Source organism: Pelophylax lessonae (genome assembly GCF_965119305.1).
Source record: "Pelophylax lessonae genome assembly, chromosome: 3".
NCBI classification, from domain to species: Eukaryota; Metazoa; Chordata; class Amphibia; order Anura; family Ranidae; genus Pelophylax; species Pelophylax lessonae.
Window position 1 is genome coordinate 68,180,874 of NC_138770.1, and position 18,274 is coordinate 68,199,147.

Genomic DNA, 18,274 nt, shown 5'->3' on the forward strand with positions numbered 1-18,274 from the left:
ATCTATTTACTCGGCGTGACATGTTCTTTCACAATATAAAAAAAAATGGGCTAACTTTACTGTTTAGTATTTTTTAAAATTAGTGAAATGTGGTTTTTCAAATTTTTTCCAAAAAAATGGCGTTTTAAAGACCGCTGCGCAAATACCGCGTGACAAAAAATTTTGCAATGACCGACATTTTATTCTCCAGAGTCTTTGCTAAAAAAATATATATAATGTTTGGGGGTTCTAAGTAGTTTTCTAGGAAAAAATACTGGTTTTAACTTGTGAACAAAAAGTGTCCGAAATAGGGCTGGGGGTAAAGTGGTTAATACACATTTTTACCTGGGGTGCCCAAACTTTCGATCACCACTGTATATAGATAGTCTGGTTGAAAAAAGACACAAGCCCATCCAGTTCAATCAATGCAGACCAATGGTTGTGTTGCAAGCACATTCATTTCAATGGGCTGCCTTAATGTAATACACGCAGAGTACTAAATGGGCCCTTCGTGTTCTTTGCATTTGTTTTTTTCATTTTTTTTTGTATGTGATTATTATTTGTAGAAAAGCTGCGCAGCTTTTCCCCATTATTTGTTACTTATATGTTTGTCACATTCAAGTTGCTGCTATTAGAGTTTGATATTTAGCGCAGTTTTTCTTTTTCTGATTATTATTTGTAAACTGTCATGTAAGTTACATTTTTTTTTACTGTGGAAAAAAAAAAAAAAAAAAATCTAAAAAACTAAAATTACAAGGTTAGTAAGGGGTAATTATTGGCACAAAAATAGGAGTTCTGTAACCCTAAAAAACATTTTCTCCTGATTGCCCTGATCATGTTGTTATTGGCTTTTGCACCATTTTCTTTAATATTTTCTTTACATAGTATATTACTGTTTGATTTCTGTCAAGCTTCAAGGTGACACTTGGTGAAACGCGTTGAATATTTATAATTTTATATCTAACCAGTTCTAGAACTTCTTATATCCTCATCCTTGATACGTGACAGAAAAAAATGGAGAAGGGGGAACCCCTTCATAGAAAGATAGGACTTTGCAGGAAAAAGAGTTGTCACTGAGGTGAGCACATACACATTATTTAGAATAAAAAACGATTTTATTGTACAAAATAGTTAAAACCCTACAATTTATAAGTATAAAAAATGCAAAGACATACAGGCGATAGCACAGCAGCTTGTATTCTTGCACGTTCAGGGTTACAAGTGAATACATTGACTTGCTTCATTTTTACACTGTAGACCAACACATTTCGCAGAAATAATTCTCTGCTTCTTCAGGGAACTTCAATGTATATAAACTTTAAGCACAATATCAATATCTGAATCTCCCAATGTGTGAGAAGAGATAGGGACTATGAGATGACCATTTAGCCCACGGTAGAAATTTCAGGACCAAATCTGATGGACATTGGACCACACAACCGAGTGCCCAGTAGGCTTTACTTAAAATGGTCACAACCAGAAATGTTAGGGGGGTGTTCATCAAAGTGATTTCTCAGCAAAATAAATCATGAAGACATGGATGGATGGGGGAGTTTGTTTTGTATATTAAAAATGAAATAAATAGCATTTTTGGTAAGTGGTGACCAGATGCCGTGAAGATCAGCTTTAAGGTCTGCTCAAAACTGTCAAGGTGGCAAAAGGTTTAGGTTTGGATAAAAACCTTTAAGTATCTTGCTTTGCAAAACAATTTACATATTCAATAATCTACAGTGTATGAATGATGCACTTTGCTAGGTTCCCTTCTTTTATACTATCACCTGTCCCCGCCCCCGAGGATCCCTGACTCACAGTGTGACTGGTTGATCCTGACTTCTGACCTCTCCACAGGACGGACCTCCTTCCTCTTCTCCTCCGAGTCTTTTTGTTTGGAGAAGATGGAGGGGACGGTGGTGTCAGCTGCACACAAAAAGAAGAGGAAAAAAATGGCAGAACCAAATCTGATGGACATTAGACCATGCAACCGTGGAAACAGGCAGATGTGGTTCACATCACCCAGAGTATTTTTGCACAGATGGTAATCAAATAGCAACAATCGCCACTGGAGCTAAGCCCTAAGCTAATTGCTGATTGTTATTTGATCACCATCGATGCAAAGGTACTCTGGGTAAGGTCAACCCCATCCGCCTGTTTCTCGGTTGTGTAGTCCAATGTTGATCAGATTTGGTCTTGGAATTTCTACTGTGGGCTAAATGGTCATCTTATAGTCCCTATCTCTTCTCACACATTGGGAGATTCAGATATTAATACTGTGGTCGAAACTAATAAACACTGAAGTTCCCCCGTAGAAGCAGAGAATCATATCTGCGAAACGTGTTGGTCTACAATGTATAAATGAAACAATATCCTGCAGTCCTATTTTTCTCTGAAGGGGTTTGCCCTTCTCATTTTTGTACTGAAATGTTGTCAGGGAAGAAATCCAAGAAGTATTGGCAAATATGCCAATGCCCAATATGGTTGCGCTAACTTTCGCATACAAATTAGCGAAAGGCATGCAATGGCGCATTGGCGTACGCAAAGCGTGCTAATTGCCAGTCATCACTGGCCTATATAAGGACACCAGTGGCTAGCATACATTGCTGGATTATCTTCAGCTTGTATCATGTGTTCCTGTGCCTTGTGCTTCGGTTTGATTACCAGTTACCCCTGACCTGCTCTGGCTTCTCTCCTGGCTCTGAACCCGGCTTGCTTCTCAGACCTGCTTCTGTCTATTCCAGATTAATCCTGTGTTTGACCCTGGCTTGATCTCGACTACGCTACTTGCCTCTGCTCCTGACTGACTTGCTGCGTTTGACCCCCGACCTGGCTTCTAGCCTTGCTCCTGCTTACTCCTCTGTCAATTCCGCCAGCTTCTCCAGAGAACCATTGGCTGTGACCACATTCTGTACCCGTGGGTGTCCTTGCATCTGGTTTCATCAGGCAGCTTCACCTGCAGGCAACTTGTGCATCTTTGGGCATAGCACCCTCTGTCACCACCTTCAGGGGTACTCTGCACTCAGCCGCAAAGGGAGCCCTCTCGTCACTTCAGCCTCTAGTCAGGTACGTGACAAATATTTTGAATTGTTTTCTTATTCGCATTAAAGCGCAACACAATTGTCCCTGATTGCCTTGTTCTTGTACACGACTATTGCAAATAAAGATGTCAAGATTATATTAAAAAAAGTGTTAGAAAAAAAAAAAAAACTAACAAAAACAAACACAATTAAAAGAAAAAAAAAAAAAAAGAAAGTCACCTAAAGCAGATAAAGAGTAGTGCTGGCATGCAAAGCCTCTCTGGGCCCTTATAGTTGGTTCTGAAAGGGCATGTAGGATCACAATTTTGTGGCACACGCACTAGGCACTTACCGGCACTATTGGCAGGGCTCTGTGGCGAAAGGTCCCTGTAACACGAGGCATCATCCTGATTTATCCTCAGTAGTAAATCTGGGGTGCAAGCTGTGGAGGAAGACATGGTAGAGCTCAGAGAGGACAGATCATGAACTGACCAAACCAAAGTCACCAAGAACCAATAGACACAGGGGGAGTGCAGTGGGTAACAAGAAATAAAACCGATTAGCATAGAACAAATGCATAGGAGTTGTGAAGATTTTCACCAGACTAGGAATTCTCCCATTGACGAGTACCTACCAGAATAAGAGTGCTTACAAGGAGGAAGTTGCATTTTATGTTTGGCATTGCAAAAAACTGGATTTTTGTAAGATCTTACCGTAAAATCCTTTTCTCTGATGTCCATCGACAGACGCAGCTTCATCTCCATGAGCTGAGTGGGTTTATGCTCCTCCCATCAGGAGTAGTCTAGGCAGTAAAAATTTGAATACACATGCCCAGGGGGCTGTCCCTCTAAGCATAAACCCCCACTGCACAACCCAGCACATACGTTTCCTTTAAAAGCAGTGAGACAAAAGAACCAACCCAAACAGAAGGGCGGATGCTCGTCTGTCGATGGACATCAGAGAAAAGGATTTTACGGTAATATTTTACAAAAATCCCGTTTTCTCTATCGCCCATCGACAGATGTAGCCTCATCTCCATGAGCTGAGTGGGACGTCACAAAGCAGTGTAGGCATGAGGGGTGGGAAAAATGCAACCAGACCGTAATGTCAACTCCAAAAGGCTAAACTTAGCCAACCAGGCAACATGGAGCTCAACCAAACAGGAGCTCATCCAGGTAAAAGAAGACCCCAAAGAGAAGTACAAACAAATGTTCTCTTATGAAATAGCAGCCTGCAAAACCCTGTGGCCAAAAAAGGCATCCGAAGATGCCAACAAATCCACATTGTAAAATTTGGTAAAGGTGTGCACAGACGACCAAGCAGCAGAGGCCTGATGGTGAAAAGCCAAAGAGGCACTCAGCATTCTAGTAAAATGTGTCTTCACAGGGAAAGGAGGAACCTGACCATTGATTGAATAAGCCTGAACCACCGTCTGCCTGATTCATCTTGAAATGATCACAGCGGACGCAGCCAGGGAGGAACAACACATAATATGGAGAATATATCAAGGGGGAACCCTGCGCTAAATGTGAAACAAGAATAAATAATAATAATAATAATTTACAAATATTGGTGAACCAAAATGATAAAAGTGAAAGCAGCTAGACACTGGACCTATAGAAATCCAACACAATATATACCAAATTAGTGTAGCGCTAATGAACAAACAAAAAATGTGTATATGAGTGCCACATAAATCATAAATACACGTGTTGTGATGCAACAGAAACAATACAGTCCACTAGAAACGTGAGTCCCAGAATGGATAATGGATGGAAAGCTGTAATCCAAAGATGGAATCCCAATAGATGGTGAGGCAGGAGGGAAGACACCCGTGAAAGGTAATGAGAGATGGCTGCTTACCAGAATATATGGGCCCCCAAATTAATGGACAGGCAACAACGGGCTTGGTAGAAATTCAGTATACAATCTTGCCTCCACATACACAGGGATATGGGCATAGATCCATAAGCCAATAATCAACCTTGACTCCAAATGTAAGAGGGCGAAGCGGTAGACTCAAATGCAGCTCCAACAGTGGGTGATATCATACACATGGGAAGGAAGATTAAGGGAGACCATAGCGTAATCCAGTTAGATGTACCAAAGCATTTATTAAAATCGCACTTACATTACCCTATACAAATACAGGCAAAACATTAAAACCGCGGCGTCCCGCAGAAGTGTAAAGCAAGCCGCGTTATTTTAAAATGGATGGAAAAGGGGCATACGCCAAAAACAGGCAGCGATGTACACCTGTCGCTGCCACCCTGTCACAGTATATGTACTGTGACGGGTTGGCAATAGGTTAATTACCAATGGTATTTGTATTATGCAGCATGAGGGGGTTAAAGTATTGTCACTGCTGATCACTGCTGCATTAGTGACCGACCAGTGGCAGTTAATTAACCCCTTTGTGCTGCATTAGTGCAACCAGTATCAGTGTTAATTAACACTGGTTGCACTGATACTGGTTGCACTAATGCAGCACAAAGGGGTTAATTAACTGCCACTGGTTGGTCACTAATGCAGCAGTGACAATACATTAACCCCCTCATGCTCCATAATACGAATACCAATGGTAAGCTGCCTCAGCTCCCCCCCCTCCCCCCCCCCCGCATCAGCCTCAGCGTCCCTCTCCTACTCACTCAGCTCCTCCGGTCACGGTGTCCATTATTCAAAGGTCCCGCCTCTGGCCGGCCGCCCGCCTCCCGGTGATGTCACTACTCCTACGATCTATCCATGAATGAAGTGACACACCGGGCGGGAGGGCGGGCGAGCGGCCGCTAATAGCTGTCACTATGTGAGCTTTCACTTCTCTTCAATTCCCTGTCAGCGGCACGATGTACATGCATTAACTGACACTCCGGGCGGGGCCGCTAATAGATAGAACTATGTGATCCTTCCCTGTCAGCGGGACTGTGTGTGAATGAGAACTGACCTGACACCGGGCAGGGGGAGCGGCCGCTAATAACTATAACTATGTGAGCCCTTCACTTCCCTGTCAGAGGAGATACGTGCCTGACAGGGAAGTGAAGGGCTCACAAAGTTACAGTTATTAGCGGCCGCTACCCCCGCCCCCCCCCCCCCCGCCCGGTGTCAGGTCAGTTCTCATTCACACACAGTCCCGCTGACAGGGAAGGATCACATAGTTATATCTATTAGCGGCCGCTCGCCCCGCCCTCCCGCCTGGTATGTCCCTTCATTCATGCACAGATCATAGTAGTAGGGACGTCATTGAGAGGCGGGCGGCCAGCCAGAGGCGGGACTTTTAAAACCTGCGCCCTCCTTCCTCCCTTATCGGCCGAAATGGGATAGGCTCATTTTCGGCCGATAATTTTGGTGGCTGAAATTTCGGTGCATCCCTACCAGAGACCAATGCCATGGCTGAGGGATCTTCCCCAGAAAGGGGGGGTTTCCCATATTCCTACAAAGGCGAGCAGGACGTGCACTGGACTACAAGGAGTCACACATATGGCCCGCCATGTCGGGACAGAGCACCCGTCTGTAGAAACAATTATTATTTGATAAGTAGAGCTTATGGCAAGGGGGAAAAACGAAAGGAAACAAAGGGGGAAGAAAGGGGAAGATGAGGGGGAATGGAAAAAGGAAAGAAAGGGGGGGTGGGGGGAAGTAGAGGGAGATGAAGAGGGGAGAGAGAGGGGTAGAATGCAGGGCTCACCTGGGGCACAAAAGGGTCAAAAAAGCTCCCTGTCAGTTTTATCAATATGGTATAATCAGGGCCGCTGATAGGGGGGGACCACCAGCCCTCTTGTAGGGGGCCTGAGCACACAGGGGAGCCCACATAGAGAGGGGGATTAGTGATGGACAACAAATACAGAAATCTTCCTCTAGCACCTGAATCTGATCTGTCCCTCTCCCTGCTATCAGCTTATCTGCTGAAAAAGAGACAGTTGTCCCTCACTAAGCCCCCTCCCTGTGTGGGCCCCCCTCCCAGCACTGGCTCTAATGTTAGCTCTGCTCCTGAGTTTATCTGTAACTTTATTTCTCTCCCTCTGTCTCTCTGATCCCTGAGCTCCAACTGCCCAGCCTGTATATTTTTTTCATCTCATCTTCATTTTTATTCAATAAAATAGTTTTTTCTTTTAGATTTAGCAGGAATTATGTGAGTTATGTTGTATTTGTGTCTGCTAATAGTGATTTTGTTGTAATTTTAGCTGAATATATATTAAATATTTTCTTGGGGGACCCTGCCAGGTAGTCTGTATGGGGCCCCACAATTTCTAACAGCAGCCCTGGGTATGATTGGGACAACTGCGATGCTAAGTAATATAAATTAAAATCAGGTAGAGCTACACCACCCAAGGTCGAGGGATTTTTAAGTTTTCGCCAGGAGATTTTAGGTCTACAAGATCCCCATAGAAAAGCCTTGAGGAGGGATTCCATCTGTTTAAAGTGTTTAAGCGGTAAATATATCGGAGAATGCCACATGAAATACAGGACTTTAGGAAGGAGGACCATTTTTATCAGATTTATCCTACCCATCACCCCCAGGGGCAATTTGGACCACACCTGGATCTTAGACTTGATTAGCGAGAATAAGGGTTAAATAATTATCCAGAAGATGAGGGTTCACCGTCACATGAACCCCCAAATATTTAAATCGGGGAACACATTGGAGGGCTGGATTCGCAGGAGTTAAGTCAATGGCGTTTTCATCCAGTGGGAGGATCTGCGATTTGTCCCAGTTTATCTGGAGGCCAGAGAACCTACCATAGCGTTCAATCAGGGATAGAGCCGTGAGCAAGGAAGTGTCTGAGTCCTCCAAGTAAAGCAGGGTATCATCAGCATACATGCTGATCTTTTCTGTAAGAGATCCCCCTGCGCAGGCCGCGGATGTCTGGATGGGCTCTAATGGTGATGGCCAATTGTTCTGCCGCTAAAGCATAAAGCAAGGGGGATAAAGGGCACCCTTGCCGAGTGCCCCTTGAGAGAGAGGAAACACCGCAGATGTCCAGCCATTGGCCAGTATCTTCGCCACATGCGCACTGTAAAGTAATTAAACCCACTTTATAAAATTGGGACCAAATCCATAGCTCTCAAGGCATGCCCACAGGAAGGACCACTCTACCGAGTCGAAGGCTTTGGCCGTGTCCAGTGTTACCACTACCCTCCTGCCAGCATCCTCATGCTCGGCTTGAAGGTTCATAAATAGTCTACGAAGGTTAAAGGAGGTGTCCCTGCCAGGCATAAAGCCTGACTGGTCAGGGTAAATAAGCAAAAGGATTACTAGGTTAAGAAGGAGGGACAAGATTTTAGCCAGAATCTTTATATCTACTTACCATAAGGAAATAGGGCGGTATGACTCCGGGAGGTGAGGGTCCTTGCCAGGTTTGGGTATTAACACTATTAAAGCCTCTCGCATGGAGGGTGGCAGGGTAAATTCCTCAAAGAGGGAATTGAACAGAGAGAGCAGCTTGGGAATGAGAAGCTCAGAGTATTGGGCATAAAATTCAACTGGGAGACCATCTAAGCCTGGGGATTTGGATCTAGGGAACCTGGACATGGCTTCCGCAATTTCCTCTTCAGAGAGTGGTGCCTGTAAGAGTGCAATCTGTTCAGTTGACAACGTCGGGAAATCCACTGTCCGTAGGAAATCGTGCATATCTGAGCAGTCAGCAGGTGCCCTGGAAGTATAAAGATTGCTAAAAAATGAGCGAAATCACTCTGTTACCTCCCCATGGTCCGTTAGAGGGACACCCGATGCATCCCTAAGGGTAATCACTACAGGTGGCCTGTCCTCACAGTGGACTAGATATGCAAGTAGTTTCCCAGCCCACTTCTCGTGTGCGAAGAGTTTCTGCTTTTGAAAGAACAGTTTCGTCTTTGCCCTCTCATAGTCCAACTGCACTATGTTGTGGGTGGCTGGCTTGCTGGAACACTGTGGTGGGTGGCTGGCTTGGGGTCACCCTGTTGTGTGGGTGGCTGGCTTGGTCTCACTCACTCACCCTGGCCTGTGGTGGGTGGCTGGCTTGCTGGAACACTGTGTGGTCACTGGTCACGGTGGCGGGTGGCTGGCTTGGTGTCATCTGGGTGGCTGGTTTGCTTGCTCACGTGAACCTTGTTGTGGGGTGGCTGGCTGGATGCTGGCCTGGCACCCTGTTCTGTTGTGGGTCAGATGGCTGGCAGCTGGCACCCTGTGGTGGGTGAATGAGGCCAGGGCCTGTGGGTGGATGGCTGGCACCGTGAGCACCGTGACCGGACTGCAGCTGGCTGCACACGAGGCTGTCCGAGGCGTGGGAGCGGTCTTTAGGCAGAGAACGTGTGCAACGCGCGATGAAATGACGTCACATATGGGCCACGCAGGCGTGGGAGGCGGTGTTAGAAGGCAGAACATGTGCACGCAAGATACGCAATGACGTCGTGAAAATATTGGCAATATCGGTAAATCCAAAGGCCGATTCCAATATATCGGGGAAAGTGCATATCGGCCCCCGATATATCGGTGTTGCCGATAATCGGTCGATCTCTACTTGGCACCCCAGATGTTTTGGAACATGATGCTCAACTACACTGCAGAGTGCATGAGCATAATTCCAAAACATCTGGGGTGCCAAGGTTCTCCATCACTGCACTAAACTTACCTTACTCCGGTGTGGCTACACGCAATGGGACCCTTCCCTACCTCCGCTTGCATACCCTGTGGACAGTTGGGGGCAGATTTTAATTATTTGATGTGGTTATGCCTGTTGATTGTAGTCTATTGGAACCAAGTTACAGCTTTGCTGTCTGAACTCCTCTCTATGCTGGTAGCGCTCACACCGGAACCGACAATTGCACGGTCATGCGACACTGTACCCAAATAAAATTGATGTCTTTTTTTCCCCCCACAATCAGAGCTATCATTTGGTGGTATTAGATCATCTCTGCAGTTTTTATTTTTCACGGTATTAACAAAAAAAAAAAGAATCATCATTTTGAAAAAAAAAAAAAAGTTTATAATATATATATATATATATATATATATATATATATATATATATATATATATATATATATATATTTTTTTTTTTTTTTTTTTAACTTTCTGCTATAAAACATACTCATGAATTGAATATGAGTTATATGAATTGGTTTGTGCAAAAGTTATTGCGTCTACAAACTATGGCATACATTTATGGACTTTATATTTTTTTTATTCTTTTTACTAGTAGTGGCGGTGATCAGATTTTAGCAGGACTTCGACATTGCGGCGGACAAATCTGACACCAAGTGTCACTTTTTGGGGACCAGTGACACCAATACAGACATCAGTGCTAAAAATATACACTGATGCTGTATGACACTGGAAGGGAAGGGGTTAACATGGGGTTAGGTGTGCTACTAGAGAGTGCTTTCTAACTGTTGGGGGAGTGGATGCACACTAGAGAAAAAGAGATCAGTGTTTCAGCTACCAATCCCTTTTTTCCTCCATGATAAGCAGACCGCCATTCTGTCATTCCTCCAAATGAACGGCGGGTTCTGGATGCCAATTTGCCCGCCAGACCCGCTGGCTGGCCTACTGCTGTGTCCATTCACAGCAGGAGCGCCGCTCCTGCAGCGCGCACGCGCCCCCCTGACATTTCCTGCACAAAATCATGTACATCTATGTGATTTTGCGCAGCTGGTCCGCCCTGCTGCAGTATATATGTGTGGTGGGCGGTCCGGAACTGGTCAAAGTAACGTAGTGCCAGATCGCAAAAAAAGGCCTAGTCATTAATGGGGTAAAACCTTCCGGTTAAGTGGTTAAAAGGAAACAGGAAGTCTTTCACTTTCAGGTTATACTGCCATCTACAGGAGGACCGGACACTGGCAAAGAGAAAACTGTAGAATGCTCTGGCCTTGTAGCAAAGTAGTACTGAGAGCATGATGATAAATACAGAGAGGAGTGTCCCTCAATGGACTCCAAGGAAAAGTTTATACGGCGTGTACAAAAATCCTTATTATGGGACAAAAAAGGGGAGATATACTAAAACTGGAGGGCATAGAATCTGGTGCAGCTGCACAGTAACCAATAGGCTTATTCAATAAACCACTTCAGCTCCAGAAAGTTTACCCCCCTTCATGACCAGGCCATTTTTTGCGATACTGAACTACGTTACTTTAACTGATATTTATAACATGGAAATTGGGAATAGTCCCAAAATTTGTCCACAGCAGGGCCTAAGGTGTGAGGGCTCCGCCCTGGATAAGAAGAGGAAAAAAAGAGGAAGAAACAAGAAAAAGTATAAGAATAGAAAGATGAAGTAAAAGGGGGATAAGGGAAGGGGGGGGGGGGTTGGGGAAAAGGGGAGGGAAGAAAGAAGGGAGAAAGGACAAAAACAGAAAAGGTGGGACAAAGAGAAAAAGGAGGGAGAAAGAAGAAAAAAGAAGAAAAACGGAGAAAGAAAGAAATATAGACAAGGAAATGAAGTAAACAGTCAGAAGAATGTAGAGGGCTCGTGGGATTTTTTAGGTACCATATAGAAAGGTAAATAACCAAGATATATAAAACATAAAACATTTATTGATGCATGTTAAAAACAGGGTAGAGTATACAAAAAAATGGTTATCATATTATAAAGGACACGTGTAACACAGTAAATGTGTAAGAGACATATAGGCAAAAGGCAGTATTAGAGAATAATTCAGGTCCAATGAGGAGCATCAGACGAATCCCGACATGTTTCGCGGGCACAAAGGGTCCGCTTCTTCAGGGGTATAGAGCACGTTATGCACAGGATATGCCTTATTTAGCCTTGTTAAAAAGTTCTATGTGGGAACTCCTATATCTCATATAAGGGGAGACCAAGACAGTAATCATATACAGCATCAACTGAGGTCCAAAGGCCCGAGAGGTCCTGTTCAAAGCTATTGCATTGGGACAAGAGGATATTTGAATGACATTTTGGCTATTAGATCTTTATGGCAGGGAGCCACCGTGGTAACTGGTAATATATGCTAGGCAAGAGATGTCTGCCTGTGCCTCGAACGGTCCTCAGTGTGCTGTAATGGCGATGAACGCTGTCTCCTAAGGCGTTCATCGCCATTTGAACAGGACCTCTCGGACCTCTCGGGCCAGGGGAGGAGCAGCGGCGATCGCCGCTGCTCTTACCCGATCGTCGGGGATCGAGTCTGGAGATCCGCCCGCTGTGTGTAAACACAGCGGGCGGATCTCCATAGTGACAGGGAGTGACAGATCGGACTGTTCAGCATAGCTGGACATCCGATCTGTCCATGAATCACATAGTCACCTCCCCCCCTACACGTCAGTAAGCACCAGGCATACATTAACCCCTCCCTCTCCAATAAAATTAACCCCTTCCCTGCCAGTGTCATTTTTACAGTAACAGTGCATATATATAGCACTGATTACTGCAGTAATGTCACTGGTACCCCCAAAAGTGTCAAAAATGTCAGTCAGGGGTCCGGTCTGTCCCGCAAAAAAAAAATCGCAGATCGCCGCCATTACGCGTTAAAAAAAAAACACCAAAAATTACAGAAATCTTTCCCTTTGTTAGTAAACGCAATAACTTTTGCGCAAACCAATCAAAATACGCTTATTGCGATTTTTTTTACCAAACATATGTAGCATAAAACAAATTGGCCAAAAACTTTTAAAAAAATTGGTTTTTACATCTTTTTTGGGGGGAATTTCATATAAAAAAATGTGAAAAATATTGTTATTTTTTTAAAATAAACGCTCTTTTTTTGTTTATAGCGCAAAAAGTAAAAATCGCACAGGTGATCAAATACCACCAAAAGAAAGCTCTGTTTGTGGGAAAAAAAGGACGTAAATTTCGTTTGGGTACGGCGTCGCACGACCGCGCAATTGTCAGTTGAAGTCGCACAGCGCCGAATCGCAAAAAGTGGCCTGGACGGAAGACAGCAAAATCCTCCGGTTGTAAAGTGGTTAACTGATAATTGCAATGCTGTACCCAAATAACATTTTTTTCCCACAAATAGAGCTTTCTTTTGGTGGTATTTGATCACCTCTGCGTTTTTTTGTTTGCGCTAGAAACAAAAAAAGACCGACAATTTTGAAAAAAAAAAAAAATAATTAAATTTTTTACTTTCTGCTATAAAACACAGCCAATAATAATAAAAAAAAAATGTAAAAAAAAAAAATCTAATTTCTTCATCAGTTTAGGCCAATATGTATTCTGCTACATGTTTTTGGTTAAAAAAAAAAAATCCCAATAAGCGTATATTGATTGGTGTGCACAAAAGTTATAGCGTCTACAAACTATGGAATAGATTTATGAAATTTTTATATTTTTTATCTCTTTTTACTAGTAATGGCGGGGATCAGCGGTTTTTAGCGGGACTGCAACATTGCGGAAGACAAATCTGACACTAAATTACACGTTTTGGGGACCAGTGACACCAATACAGTGATCAGTGCTAATAAAATGAACTGTCACTGTACTAATGACACTGGTAGGGTGGGGGTTAACATCAGGGGCAATCAAAGAGTTAAATGGGAGTGCTTTCCAACTGTGGGGGAGGTGCTTTGACTGGGGAAAGACCATCTTTCCCTCTCACAGAACAGTGGTTTGCCTGGTTTACATAGGCAGACCGCCGCTCTGCCTCTCGGAAATGATCGCCGGACCCACTGATTGGCTCCCGATGTGTGGAGCGGGTCGCAGGTGGTGCGCATGCACGCCCTAAACCTGAAGAAAAAAAAATTACATACAGGTAGGTGAAGGGCCGCCCTGCCGCAGTATACATGCCTAGGGTGGTACGGAAGCGGTTAAGCTTTGACAATAAATGACAAAAGGTGATTGGTTACTATGCACAAGCTGCACCAGTTTTAATTAATTAAAGCAATTAATATCAAAATCTCTGTGCTACCAAAAAATTATAATATACAAATTTAGGAGCTGCAGCATATTCCAATAATGTGTTCCCACAACAAACCAGCAACCAACTAAAAACAGTGATGTGTTCCCAGCAATATATAATAGGATTCCCATAAAAGTGTCACCCAGCAGAGTCACGTGGGCAAATTACGGAACGCATAGGGTGAAGTCATTTCCAGTCCTGAATGAGAAGTGCATGTTTTGAATGAGGGTAATGAGTCGGACTCATACAGTATCTCACAAAAGTGAGTACACGCCTCACATTTTTGTAAATATTTTATATTACTTTTTCATGTGACAACACTGAAGAAATGACACTTTGCTACAATGTAAAGTAGTGAGTGTACAGCTTGTATAACAGTGTAAATTTACTGTCCCCTCAAAATAACTCATAACATAGCCATTAGGCCCCTTTCACACAAGCTTTCCGATCCGCCTGTCAGTTTTTCAGGTGGATCAGATCGGATGCTCCATGCAGCCCTATGGAGACATCTCTGCTGACATCCGCTGCTATCGGATCCAATCCTGTCCATGAAATCCGGACGGATGGAAACCCTATTTTTCATCCGTCTGAAAGGATCGGATTGGATAGGGTCGGATGAGAACAGACAGGCAGTCCATTCTCATCCGATCTCCCCATAGAAGAGAGTCGGGATCTGACAGCTTTGTCTCTGCACACAGAGCAGAGACGGAGCTGTCATCCGCCAGCTCAGCGAGGGATCGATCCGGACTCCGGATCGATCCGGACTCCGGATCGATCCGGGTGCACCGCTCATGTGAAAAGCTGAGTTAGACTTACCGGTAACTCCTTTTCTGAGAGTCTTCCAGGACAGCCCATGGGACCTAGGGCTCCTCCTACCAGGACAGAAAACACATTAAATCCAATCAGATAAAAAGGCGGCCCTCTGGTCCTCACCTTCAGTAATCTCGAGAATCGTAGGACATTCCTGTAAAACATACATACATACACATATTATATATATATATACACATATATATATACATAATACAAGACAACACCAGGTGGGAATCCGGCTGTCCTGGAAGACTGTCAGAAAAGGAGTTACCGGTAAGTCTAACTCAGCTTTTCTCAAGTCGTCTTCCAGGACAGCCTATGAGACGATGAGCCAGAAACTTACCAGTCAAGAGAGGGACTACTGCCTGTAGCACCTTTTGACCAAATGCCTGTTCCTGAGAAGAGAGGAGGTCCAGGCGATAATGTCTAACAAAGGTCGAAAAGTTAGACCAGGTAGCTGCCTTACAGATCTGATGAGGAACCAGCACTTTCGGCCCAAGACGTGGACAAGGCCCTTGTTGAATGTGCGTTGATAAACGGTGGAGCAACATCTTTTGCTTTATAAGCTTCTATAATAGCCTGCTTTATTCACCTAGCTATGGTGGCTTTAGAAGCTCTATTACCCCTATGTGTGCCAGAAAAAAGTACAAATAATCACACTTCCTAAAGGTTTTAGTCACCTCTAGGTAAGCCAGAAGAGCTCTTCTGACACCAAAAAAACTAAAATTCTTCTCCTTGTCATTATTTGGAGAATTACAAAAGGTTGGTAGTACAATATCCCGCGCTCTATGGAAGGAAGTAGCTACCTTAGGTAAAAACCCTGGATCGGTTTTTAACACTATTCTATCCTCAAAAATCATAAGAAAAGGCTCCCTAATTGAGAGGGCCTGCGACTCACTGACTCTTCGAGCTGACGTCACTGCAATCAGGAATGCAGCTTTCAGAGTGAGTCGTTTTTCTGTTAAATCCTTCAAGGGTTCGAAAGGGACTGTTACTAAGGCTTGAAGGACCAGGGATAGGTTCCAAGTTGGACATGTTCTGACAACTATAGGCTTAGCTTGGGCGATTGCCTTAAAGAACCTAGCTATAATGGCATTTTCCCGAAGGGAATACAGGAGAAAAGTACTAATGGCAGCAGCCTGCACTTTCAAAGTACTAAGGCAGTGTCCCTTATCAACGCCCGCTTGAAAAAATTCCAGAATAGACGGCACATAGGGGATGGTCTACAATTGTCAGCCAGCCAAGAGTTAAATCTCCTCCACATTTTGTAATATATTGCTCTTGTGACAGGATTTTGACAATTGATCAAGGTCTTCACCACCTTGTCTGAGAATCCTTGGGAACTTAGTATCTGCTCTTCAGATACCAAGCTGTCAGTTTCAGGGACGTGATGTGCGGATGGGATACCAGACCCTGAGTCAACAGGTCCTGTCTCAAAGGCAAAGTTATTGAAGGTTTGGAGGTTAAGGCCTGTAGGCGTGAAAACCACGGCCTTTTGGGCCAAAAGGGAGCTATTAGAATCAGATCGGTATCCTCCTGGAGAAATTTTCGGAGGACTTCCGAGATTAGCCTGACTGGAGGGAAGGCATAGCAGAGTTTGAAAGACCAGGGGTTCGCAAAGGTGTCAATCCCCAGGGATTGATCCCATTGGTTCAGGGAAAAAAACCTCTTTGTTTTGCTGTTTGTTTGCTGCAAAGAGGTCCACTTCTGGTAAACCCCACTTAGCCGCAACTTCTGCAAAGTCCTTTGGGTTGAAGGACCAATTGTCCCGACACACCTGGTGGCGGCTGAGGTGGTCTGCTAAGACATTCTGAGTCCCCTTCAGATGAATAGCTGAAATGGAGGCAAGATTCATCTCGGCCCAAGAGAATATTTTCTGGGCTATGAACTGCAATCCCAGACTCCGTGTACCTCCCTGGTTGTTAAGGTACGCCACCGTTGATATGTTGTCGGATCGAATCTGCAGATGACTTCCCTTTATGTCTATCTGAAAGACCTCTAAGGCTTTTTGTACTGCCATGAGCTCTTTCTGATTTGACGTGGTCTGTGCTTCTAGCGGGGACCATTCTCCCTGTGCTAGTTGGCTCTGGAGATGTGTCCCCCACCCGGAAGAGCTCACGTCTGTGGTTGATCTTTGTGATACTTGGATAACCCAGTTCAACCCCCTCGTCAGGTGAAGTGGCGATTTCCACCACCATAGGGTTCTTTTTACCCTGGGGGGAACTTTCACCTTCAGTTCCAAGGAATCTGTAAATCTGTCCCAGTTTTTTAACAGGAATCATTGGAGGAGACGCTGTTGATACCATGCCCAAGGGACAGCCGGAAAACGGGAGGTCATGAGGCCTATGACTCTTGTGATGTCCCTGAGTGAGACCCACTGGTTGGTTTGTAAAGAAGCCACCATTTGAAACATCTTTAAAATTTTGAGTTTTGGGAGAAAAATCTTCTGATCCAGAGAGGAGATCTCATGTCCGAGATAGGTCACTCTCTGGGAGGGTGTTAAGCAAGATTTCTGTTTGTTGACCATCCATCCCAGTGACCCAAGGAACTCCTTAACTGTCTGGAGGTCCTTTTCCAGTTTCTGATCTGAATCCGCCACTACTAGGAGGTCGTCCAGGTAGGGGATGATCATAATGGACCTCTGTCTCAGCGGGGCTAAAGCTTCCCCCAGGAGCTTGGTGAAGATACGAGGGGCTGAGGATAACCCGAAGGGCAGCGCCTGAAATTGATAGTGTCTGACTTCCGGCCCTATCTTCACTGCTAGCCGTAAGAACTTCTGGTAAGCCAGGTGAATGGGGATGTGAAAATAAGCATCCTTTAAGTCTATTGTTGCCGTGAAACATTTTGGATACAGCAGGCTTCCTATGGAATGCACCGATTCCATGCGAAAATTCTTGTACCTTATCGAGAGATTTAAAGTACGTAGATTTAAAATCAATCGATAACTCCCAGAGGGTTTTCTTATCACAAAAATGTGGGAGTAAAACCCTTTGCCCTGTTCCTCCTTTGGAACAGGTATCAACACCCTTTGATCTACTAAGTCTCTGATCGGGAGACTTAGAGCAGCTGCTTTGGCTCAATCCCTGGGTTGACTGGTAATTAATAGCTTCTCTGAGGGTTGGGAATTGAATTCTAGTCTGTACCCTGTGGACACTAGGTCCAAAATAAAAGGGCTTGATGTAATTTCCTTCCACTGTGGGAGGAAGGCCCTTAATTTTCCACCCACTCTGTGAAAGGAGTCATTGCGGTTTGGAGGGGTGTTGAGAAGGGTTAAACAAGATGCTCCCCCTACGCCAACCTTTGTTGCCAGTCCAGTGTTTCTTGGACCTGGCCTGAACCTCACATGGCCCTTGCTGTCTGCCCCTTTTCTGAATAAAATTCCGGGTATATGGGGATTTTTTATTTTCTGGAAATTACTTCTTTCTGTCAGCAGTATGTTCCAGAGCTTCTGTCAGCCCAGGGCCGAAGAGATGGTCACCTGTAAAGGGGAGACCACAGAGGCGCAGTTTGGAAGCATATTTACCAGACCATGATTTGAGCCAGAGACTTCTCCTGGCCGAATTTGCCAAAGCTGAGGTTCTGGCTTTCATTCTAACCGACTTAGCGGATGAATCAGCCAAAAAACCCACTGCATGAAATAGAAGGGG

The 18,274-nt window shown here is 44.5% G+C and overlaps 1 protein-coding gene across 1 annotated transcript in view; it reads right to left on the minus strand.

Annotated features, from left to right (window-relative positions):
- Nucleotides 1–18,274, minus strand: part of LOC309550888 (uncharacterized protein) — a 118,174-nt gene that overhangs the window by 78,516 nt on the left and 21,384 nt on the right. Inside the window, exon 5 of the mRNA XM_082251270.1 lies at nucleotides 3,343–3,432. Coding sequence (XP_082107396.1) covers nucleotides 3,343–3,432 — 90 coding nt within the window. The remainder of the gene's footprint in view (nucleotides 1–3,342; nucleotides 3,433–18,274) is intronic.